The 11,233-nt window shown below is 34.5% G+C and overlaps 1 protein-coding gene across 1 annotated transcript; it reads right to left on the reverse strand.

The window, feature by feature from the left end:
- Positions 1-605: 605 nt before the first annotated feature.
- LOC110874242 (MLO-like protein 6) lies at positions 606-6,415 on the reverse strand. The gene is made up of 15 exons (XM_022123050.2): positions 6,229-6,415; positions 5,957-6,014; positions 5,441-5,682; positions 5,191-5,307; positions 5,040-5,100; positions 4,837-4,925; positions 3,714-3,788; positions 2,654-2,748; positions 2,504-2,553; positions 2,106-2,146; positions 1,843-2,016; positions 1,645-1,680; positions 1,474-1,541; positions 1,330-1,390; positions 606-1,212 (listed from the first exon to the last, which is right to left on the reverse strand). The coding sequence occupies exons 1-15, from the start codon at positions 6,340-6,342 to the stop codon at positions 733-735; spliced, it is 1,761 nt and encodes a 586-aa protein (XP_021978742.1). The 5' UTR covers positions 6,343-6,415; the 3' UTR covers positions 606-732.
- Between the last annotated feature and the right edge of the window lie 4,818 nt (positions 6,416-11,233).

The following is an 11,233-nucleotide window of genomic DNA, read 5'->3' on the forward strand; positions in this document are numbered from 1 at the left end:
TACCTCGAGAGCTTCATGCCTTACCACCGGGATCTCCAACGCCATTTTGTGACAATAAAAGTGCTATATTTTTAAGCCAAAATCCAATTTCTCACAAAAGAGCCAAACACATAGATCTTGACTATCACTTTGTTCGAGAATTAGTCGCTGCAGGTCGCCTTCACACTCGTTTCATCTCAACGGACCAACAAGTCGCCGACATCTTTACGAAGAGTCTTCCAAAGCCACTTTTGAGAAGTTTCGAGCAATGCTTCGTCTAGATCCTCCGCCTCGCATTGACGGGGGTATTAGGCAATCCCACAAATGTTGCCCTCACATTAAACATAGGATAAATTATAGCAATTGTAATTAAGTGTATCCTCTAAATATGTAAATAGGAGAAATTGTCTCCTCTAGTCTTTGTAACTTCTTGTGTATTTATAGGGGTTGTATGTGTAATGAAAAATCATTGAAGTTTTCCATTATCTCATAGGACTCGACCTATTGTCCCATTTCTTCATGTCGTAGATCCGGTCCGCATGACTCAAGAACCCAGCCCACAACCTTTGCTTCATCAGTGTATATGTTATCTTGCAAATTTACTAAGAGCACTTTTTACAGCAAGAAATCATTTAACTTTATAAGAAAATTAAAAGTACAAGTTAATATTGTTTACAATATCTTTCTAAGATCCATACAAAAAGACCAAAGAAGTTAAATCAGTGGTAACAATTTCTCCATTACTTACAATACTCATATACTTGTTCTTTTATCAAATGAAAATTCTTTAGGAACATGTATTGTCACCACATGTTGTTGGTCAACATCAGCCTCGGGAACCACAACAACCATTTGTGACGAACCAGGATCACTGATCTCATCATTCGGGTCAATAGTCATAGACTCCTGTTCTGTCGGGTGATGACTCGTGACCAATTCAGTGTCTCGACGTTGGTGATAAGATGGTGAGGGTGAACCATCGGTGTCCCAGTTATCAGTATCGAAGTTTGACATTCTAGGCGATGTTTGCGAACTATCAATGTCGTTTCTGTAGTTACGTAATAGGTGAACCGGGGACATGCCATGTGTAGGTGTCCCCGGCCTGCTTGACATCGGAGTCACCTGACCCGACTTTTGGTTTGTTTTGATTTGTTTCTTTGCGGTTTTGTGCCATGATCTTATCGCGGTAGCAACTCGTTCATTGAATACGGTTGGCCTCATGTTCGATCCCATCTACATTTCCATGCAAAAAGTTGAAATAATTTAAGGTTATTATCGCTAATTTGTCGCAAAATTAGCGCAAAAATCATCCTATCACAAAATTATTGATGTAGTAGTAAGGTTAATTACCTGTGTGACTAGAGCATAAAGAGGAAGAGTAACATAACTACATAGGATTTGAACAAGAACCCTAGCAAATGAAAAAAAAAAAAACATAATTAATTTCATACGATTTGTATTAGCGTATTTTATTAAATAAAATTTTAAACTCACCCCATTGTGATCCTAATGACAACGTCTTCTGTGCGCTCATGAAAACAAGATTTTATTCCAAATTCATACTGTTTTACATTAAAAAAAACAATATTTTAATAACACACAAAAAAAATATTATGAAAATTAAAACTATGAAATTCTGTTAAAATGTCAACAGTTTAATCTTACCCAAGTCCATGCAAAGAAAGCCACCTGAAAAGCATTCTACAGCATTCACAAAAAGAAATAATTTTAGCGAAATTGTTTTTTATCCAGACACGTTCATTACATAATCAGTTATTGAACGCACCCCTACACATTAGTGAAAACAAATTACAATGTTCACCACATATAGTACAACTTTTGATGCATGGTGTACAAGTTTACCTGAAAGAGGACGAAGTTGATGAGATAGAGGATGAGACGAGGGCGGTTGAACCAGAAAAGATCATCCCCGGTTTGAACCACGGGCACGCCCTGTACGACCTCTCCTCTCTCTTGGATACTTAATCCCATTTTCGTAATTATCACTTGTAGCTTTGTCCCAATTAGTAAAATTACCTGTACATATATATTATTGTTTAATAATTTAAATACACAAAAATAATTAAATGAATGTTATGTGAAGGGATGTCTAAAAGTCTACTTACAACCAACGGTATGAATGGTAGCCATAAATAAGAATACCATCCTGTCCAAAGGAGAAAAAGAAATATTCAGAATTTGTCAATAGTTGGACCAATAAATAAATACAATGTGAAAGAATTAAATTGTGCAACTAATTTGTCTAAATTGCGATATTGTTATTTGAGTTGGAGCATTCTTTATAACTCGGTATCTCTCCAACAAAGTTTTATTTCCACAATTTCTAGAAAACTCACGTTTTTTTCGTAATGTTTCGTTAGAAACAGTATTACCTGACGCACTTACATAATTCGGTAAAGTTTTATGAGATACACACCAAAATGGTTAGTTTGCGATAAATTAAAAGATACAAAACAAGATAAAATTTATGAAATATATATAAATTGAAAGTGAGATGACGCACCGTGGGTATTGAAGAGTAGGAAGACAATGGCGAATAACCAAATCGGCGGGCTGTTAGAAAAAGGTTCGATGAATATAAGTTCACGATTAATTACATAACCATAAGTTAACTTTAAATTTTCATTAAAAAAAAAATTGACAAATGCATTACCTTATACCCACAACCGTCTTGAAATCATTTTCAAGTGATCGGCTGATGTATTTTTGAAAGTCGAATGTTGACTGATTTTGTGGACCTAGATGTGCCTGTACTCAAAACATAATGTAATGAGTTCTATATTTGAACTAGAGAAGGGATAGGTTTAGGGATGTAAACGAACCGAACGTTCAACGAACAGTTCGTAAACCGTTCGGCGGGAAGTTCGTTTATGTTCGTTCGTTGAAGGAACATGAACAAGAAATTCCGTTCGATTAGTTAAATGAACGAACATGAACAAAGGTCTCGTTCGTTCAATTGTGTTCGTGAACGTGCGGTAAGGTGTTCGTGAACACTCCTTCATTTGCGTTCGTTTATGTTCGTATGTTCGTGTTTTAGTTAAAGATTTTTATACTTTCATATATTTTATCTATACTTTTTATACTATTAAAATTTTTTTTATATCATTACCATAACAATTAAACTAGGAAACCCTATTTCACCTTGTCTGTGCACCATTTCGCTTTCTTTTCTCATTATTTACATCGACGAATATGATCTACCTTCGTTCCACAATAAGGGATTCAAGTTCTAGTGTTACTCTCTGCGCCATCCACCTTTATCCTTCATTGCATTCGCCAAATTTATTTGTGTCTGGTTGTGTTCGTGAACCGTTCGTGAACACGCTCGTTTTCTTAATGAACGAACACGAACATAAAATCTCGTTCGGTAAGTGTTCATGAACCGTTCGTGAACACATTTATTTCCTTAACGAACGAACACGAACAAGATCTCGTTCGTGTTCGTTCGGTTCGTTTACAGCCCTAGATAGGTTTGTTATCACTCGGATCAGAATTTTCTATCAATAAAACTATATAATATGATTTTTTAAAGTTTGCACCTCTATCCAATTATATTGTCACAATAATATAGTTGAATAAATATAAACAAAATTATTGTCACAAATAATATAGTTGAATAAATACATACAAAATTAAGTTGTTACCCTTTATTTATAGTCTTGTTTTATGAAATATTGTTAAGAATTATAAAAAATAGAAAGGAAAAAAAATACCATGATGAATCCGTGTCTCAGTGTGAGATAATCAACTTTAGGGACCGATCGAAAAAACTGTCTAAAAAAACAAACCTGAAATTGTAAATAAGAAACAGTTAGTATAATTGAATAAAAATACAAAATGTACAAAACTGTATTTTTTTAATTAATAAAAAATTGTGGTGTGATATCTCTATACATCAAATGTTGGACCATGCATGATTGAAGATCAGCAACCATATATTTTTTCTGTTTGTTTATGAACGTGATGTCGATTTCAAACTTTATTCTATGTCATTAAACCATTAAGTTTATATAAAGTAAAATTAAATCACGCATGAGTGACAATTTCCAGAAAATAAATTTTTCTTATGCAGTTTTAGTAAAACAATTTATTCAAAATAAAATTTTCAACCTGGGGCTGCCGCCCCTTGGACCCTGCTTCCAGGGACGCTGCCTCCGGACCCCCGCCAAGGGGGCGTTGAACCCTCGTAGAGTACGGGCTCTGCCCGTACACTTCGAATTATAATAATTCAAACAAGCGTGCACTCCCGCACCTCCTAACTTGCTTGATGTGTATTATTATTCGCTTTGATCACCAACTCAATCCCGATTACATTAAAATATCTAACATTGAATCCACAACTGGTACCTGTGAACACAAATTCCCGTCAATGCGGGCATGCGGCTCCAGATAGAGTTATTTTCCCTGGTCGGTGAAGATTATACTCACGTCTCGTTTACTTAAACCTCCAGATGCACCACTCAACTACCTCATTAATGTTAATGTTGTAGTTATTGATACGGTATTACTTTCTCATTAATGTTAATATCGTTGTTATTGATACGGTATGACTTTCTCAAAAATAATTAATGACACTAAAAATGACATTTTGTTTTTGTTTTCGTTTTGGAATTCGATGCAAGAAGAGAGAGGGCGGTTAAAAAGTCGACTTCAACTTTTTTTTTTTTCGCTTTCTAATTATATTTAGTAAATGCTATGTACAAATATTTAAGATTATGACTCTGAATATCCCTTTACACACATGCACAAACATTAACCATACAAGTAGATCTTCATGTTATGATGAAACAAAACATGTTCTTTTTTTTTTTTTTTTTTTTTTGAAAAGTGACTTACGATCCATAGTAGAATAGGAGATTTGCTCCAAAAGCTCATGTGTCTTCTACCAAACGACGTGTCTCTTGCAAATCTAAACCTTTCTGGATCTGTAAGTATATGAATATGTTCAAAAAATCATCCAATGTTCTTGTTCAATACCATAAAAACATGAAGACGTGTTAAAGAAACATTATCGAACTGAAAAATGGATGAACACATACCGTGAGAGAATTGATACTCTATAGTCCTTGTCTCTTTCTCCCAATTTTTCCATTTTCTCATCTATACACGCGTAAAACATCATAATATATAGTTAAATCTTTGTTTTCAATGTAGGTAAACGCGTATAAAATCCAGTTAACGCAACTTTACCTTAGCCTGTCCTAAAGCCATAGTAAGGACGCTATAAATAACATGAAATAGTGCGAGAGCAAAGATGAATATATGAAGTTGATGAACCCCGTCATACGACATGAACGATACTTTACCCTAGAAAACCATAAAAATCAATATCCATAATAAATTAATCATTAAGAAAATGATAGAAACATATAAAATAGTTAGAAAAGTAAAAAACATAAAGTGATTTTTTATTTGTTTCTAGACACTAGAAATGTCGTACCTTTTTAGCACATTTGTCGTCGCCTCCACTAGCAGCACCTGCCAAGATACGCCTGGCGTTGTTGCCCATCTTTGACCAAGTGAGCAGCCTCCGGCGACTCTCTCCGCCATCATCCGCCGCTACGTCTTCATTCCGGCTGCACGGATGCCACCCCGAGGCGGCACCCTCCGAGATGCATATCTTTGTAATCGGTGTCGTCCCCACGGTTAACAACAACGATATGAATCCTAACAACATAAGCTCTACAAAAACAAAACATATCAACAACCCGAAATAATCCGATATAAAAATATTACGCTCGTGGCGGAACCAAAAATGGGTCAAGAGCATCTGCTCACCCTAATCACGAGAACTTGTTAGATTTTTTATATATAAAAATCTTGAAAATCTTTTTGAGAAAAGAAAAACATGATTTGGACCCTTTAGTTATAGTTAACAAAATAGAGCCTTGTGAGTTATGACGCCCCGATAAAGTAGTTCTAGTTCTGTCAATAATTATATGTGATCCATCAATACCTGCTTTGATCTTTTCTAGTGCTTCATATAGAGCTTTCTTTCGTTTCTTCTTGAACCACTGCAAAATATTCAAATGATTATAAATTCATAATCTTTAAATATAACTTTTCGTGAGTTTATGTATATGTGTGTGGGAGAGATACGTTTAACTCATTGTATATCAATTATTTTCGTGTTATGAATTTACATAGAGATATAGTTGATAAACGGGCAACAAATAATATATTGAAAACTGTGAAAGTGCGTGAATTGCATAATGCAATTGTACATACGTTTCCGATCATATGGATGATTTGCTCGATAAAAATGGAGATGGCAATAAGCACGAAACAGACGGTTGCGACTGCCCATGTCGGAGTTTGCTCCAACGATCCACTTCCGGCCATCGGTTTCCTGTATTTTAGACTTTATGTGTATCAAATATTTGTTGTTTCATTTGTTTAAGTGTTAGAAGTTGATTTTATAACGATTTTGAAATAAGAAAGTACGGAGTCAAGGGTGGACTTTTGTTTTCATTAGAAGCGTGTGTGCAAAAGAAGACCGAATAACCCTTTTGGGGGATTCAATAATATTTTGTTGACTTGATTATTCGGGGGTAAGTTTGGAATTATAGCCTTTTTTTTAAATTTAGTTTGATAATAGCTTTTAAAAAACATTAGAAAAATGTTATTGGTAGAAGAGAAATGGCATGTGTATGAAAAGGGTATGTTTGTAATTTCACAAGAGTTGGGGAAGTCGTCTTCAATCTTCATGGAGCTAATTATGCTTGAGGGTATAATCGTAACTCCAGCTTTCTTGATTGATGTAGATTGTAGAACGTAGAAACTCTTTTGGATTCATTTTCTAAAAAAGATATTTGTAGAAAGGGATTATTATTATTAATATTATTATTATTATTATTATTATTATTATTATTATTATTATTATTATTATTATTATTATTATTATTATTATTATTATTAAAGAAACAATATTACTGTCATTAATAGATAAACTTTGGAATTTACATCGAGATAGTTGGTAAACGGCCAACAAGCTGCGCCGCTACCCCTTTTTGAATAGCAAAACTAAGCCTTTTAAAAACTACGTTCATATATCTCGGGGTCATAACATTACTATGCATGACCCTTTGAACTCGACTAAGTAGGTCCACAGCCTCTGGCGCCAGAAAACCAAAAGTATCAAAAGCAAATGGGATAAACACGTGTTGGTTGTCAAGGCACGCTTTCTCATGTTTGGTCACTTTACCCGAAGCAGCCTTTAAAGCAGCCTGACCCACCGTGAAAGCACTACCCCCTAAGCCCACAAGCGGGGAAACCCCTGTTAGATCCACACAGGCATGTTTTCCTCCTACCCATCCAAATATTATTATTATTATTATTATTATTATTATTATTATTATTATTATTATTATTATTATTATTATTATTATTATTATATAACTGGTATTTTAACGATTTTAAAGAACGGTTTCTCTTTCTCAATTCTTATAATTTAAATTTTATTCAACAAATAATTGATTTATACTAATTGATTTGTGTGTTATTATGAGAATTTAGTCGGTATCAATTCCATTTATTTTGGTATTATTACAATATCGATACTCGGTATAACATCGAAAGAGACTAGGGATGTCAATCGAACTTGAATCCAATAGACAAACCTAAAAGGCTAAAACATTTGAGACGTGTAATAGACGTGTAATGGGACATGTATTCAGGTATGAGACCAGATTGAATAGCAACAACAACTTTTAATTTTTTCACACAATTATCCACTTTTTATCTCTCAAAATCCTAATTGTTTACAACCCTATAAATGATCCAATCTATTGTTTACAAAAAAAAAAAAAAAAAAAAAAAAACAAAGTTCAAGCCATGGCCTTACAAAATCAACCACAATCCAATATAAAATACCGAGTTAATTGCCAAAATCGCCCCTGAGGTTTGGGTACATTTGCCATTTTCGTCCAAAATGACACTTTTGTACCATTTTGCCCCCACGTTTGTAACTTTTTGCCATTATCATCCAAACCACTAACTTAGTTTATTTTTTCTGTTAAGTTAAAGGATATTTAGATGAAAATGGCAAATATAAACCACAGGGACGAAAATGGCAAATGTGCTCAAACTCTTTTTAATTTCTTTTATTTAGTTAATTTTGTCACATATATAATAAAAAAGAATATACATGCAATTTTTATACGAAAAAAATAATAGTTTTGTCACATATTATAAAATTTAAAATATCCTTCGCCTTAATAGAAAAAAATTAACTTAGTGGTTGGATGAAAATTTATAAAAAAATATGTGACAAAACTATTATTTTTTTCATATAAAAATTGCATGTATATTCTTTTTTATTATATATGTGACAAAATTAACTGAAACCCCTTTCCAGCCCAGTTGGTTCCCAAGTGGTTGGTTGGGCCGGTTCCTCCTTGGAGGTCACCGGTTCGACTCCCGGCTGCGGCGTATTGGGGGGGGGGGAGTCGTCCCAATGATGGATCGTTTCCTACCGAGGCATGGTTCAATCCGGAGGGCAACCCGGTTTTACCCAGCTGTTACCCCAGCGAGTCTCTCGTGTGGGGGCAGTATGGTTTCCGGGCGAAGGTCAGTCAGAGCGGCAGCCGGGGCCCGATAGAACATCGCGTCTGAGAATGCTGGGCTGACGGGTAACCGTCCTTGACAGAGACCCGGTGACTAATGGTCCATGTACATAATGAAAGTCACCCTTCAAAAAAAGTGACAAAATTAACTAAATAAAGAAATTAAAAAGAGTTTGATCACATTTGCCATTTTCGTCCCTGTGGTTTATAGTTGCCATTTTCATCCAAATATCCTTCAACTTAACAGAAAAAATAAACTAAGTTAGTTGTTTGGATGAAAATGACAAAAAGTTACAAACGTGGGGGGCAAAATAGTACAAAAGTGTCATTTTAAACGAAAATGGCAAATGTGCTCAAACCTCAGGGGCGATTTTGGCAATTAACTCTAAAATACCATTTCCATAATTTCGTCACTATTCACAAAATCATTCCCAACTAGCAAGGTTATGTGTTACACTGAGAGGTATATAACTTCAATGAAAATTTACGTCTAAATGTAAATCAACATTAATTTATACCGATACGTACATAAAAATAAGCACGTAAAAACTATTGTTTTTCAAGTGCGTTGTGGCGGTGTCGAAATGTAAAGTGAGTCGAATTTGTGTCGTCTAATGAAAATGTATTATATTTTACTAGAGTTGTTTCCGAACAAAATTTATGTCAAAACGTAGACCAATTGAAAACATAGATAAAAATTATCACAAAAACGTATTATATTTGACCTAACTCATTTCCAAAAAAATAAAATAAAGTTTACATAAAAATGTAGAACAACTGAACAGGAACACAGTAATAAGCATAAAACATATTATATTTGATCCAACTCATTTTTGGGAAGTATTTACGTCGAAACGTAAATTAACTTAAATTTATCTCGACACGTACATAAATATAAACACGTAAAACTTGATTACAAATTCTTTAGAAAGTCATGAGTTGTAAGTGTGTGCTGAAAGTTGAGGTGTAAAAGTGTAAAAAAAAGACAAAAAATGAAAATCAATGGAAACACTATTCACATAAGTTCTTGATTGTATTAGACCATGCGTAGTGGTAGAGAAAAATAATGCCCCCACCATGGGGCATTATTCGACACGTGTCATCCCAGTCAGCATGGGGCGTTATTGCGAAAGTGGTGTAGTGGGAATAATGCCCCTTCCAATCATTAAACAAAAAAAATAAAAAAAAATAAAGCAAACAGTGGCTAGTCAAACATTGGAGAAATCCCATTGGCCACATGCAAGACCCCCCCCAACAACTTCAGCGTTTTAATTATAACTCTTACATGCATTTTTTTGAAAAACAACGCCGGATAACGCTTAGCGTAATGGGGTGGGGGGCGTTTTGGGGCGTTTTTTTTCAATTTTTTTTTTAAAATACAGTCCCACTACGGGTGGTCTTATAGTTAATTAATTCCAACAATTTATTAACTTTCGCAATTTATGTCACAACAATCATAATATTCCATTGCAACAATCGTAAAGTGAGTTCTGCCTCCTTATCGTCCTAACTTGAATCCGTTGTACTACTAAAAATGACAGAACAATCATATATTCCAATGCAATAATCGTACAATGAGTTCGGTCTCCTAACCGACCTAACTTGAATTCGTTGTACTACTAAAAATGACACAACAATCGTAATATTCCAATGCAACAGCCGTACAGTGAGTTTCGTCTCCTTATCGACCTAACTTAAATCCGTTGTACTACTAAAACCTAAATCTACCTTAATTACCATCAACCCCAAACCCAACAACCTAATAAGTCATATGAAATCATACCTAGCTTCCACACCACCCAACAAAGAATTCAATAAGTCATCGAACAATTGCCTCCCTATATGCATACTTTTATCTCAATGAAGCCAAAATCATAGACCTAGAAAAAAAGAAGTGTGGACTGTGGACAAGACTTGGGTTAACAACTCAGATGACCCGCATGCAAGAAAGGGGGTTCCTCAACTATCGATATGGAAAGTTCTTAGAAATAGCTCATGTTACACTAATGGTCCAAATTGAACATACACATAACATCTTTAGAAGCCTTTTTTTTACAGGTGTGAAAAACCGAACCGTAACCAAAAACTAAATCATTAACCGAAAAAATTAACCAAAATTAATTGAAAATTGAATAAACCGGACGGCTATGATTAAGTACACCTCCATAACCAAGCCATCAGTTATGATTTCGGTTTTTACCCTGAACCATGCATATATTTCCATGTAATTCTGACATATTTTTACCCCATCAATTGGGTTTTAAAAATTTGAATATGCAATTGTGTTAAATTTGTTTCTCGTAATTCAAGTGTAAGTTTTAATGTAACTCAAGTGCAAATACACATGACCGGCCCTTTCCTAAAGGTGTGTCGTGTAAACGACCGTACAATCCAAAAATTTAAGGGCTCAAATTTTTCTCATTTTAGACATATATTATATAGTTATGACTTAACTATTATTTTATGATTTAAATACAAAATTTGTAATGCAAGAGTTGGTAAGACCCTCTCCATATTAAAGGTGAGGTTGTGGACTTGTGGGTTTGATACTTGACAACTCCGCCATTTTTTTATGAGCATACTTCTTGTCCCCCTTTACTCATCTCGCATCGCCCAACTATGATAGTTTTCCCTTCTTTTCTTCCTATATCTCACGACACCTAAACAAA

Source organism: Helianthus annuus, chromosome 1 (genome assembly GCF_002127325.2).
Source record: "Helianthus annuus cultivar XRQ/B chromosome 1, HanXRQr2.0-SUNRISE, whole genome shotgun sequence".
Taxonomy (NCBI): domain Eukaryota; kingdom Viridiplantae; phylum Streptophyta; class Magnoliopsida; order Asterales; family Asteraceae; genus Helianthus; species Helianthus annuus.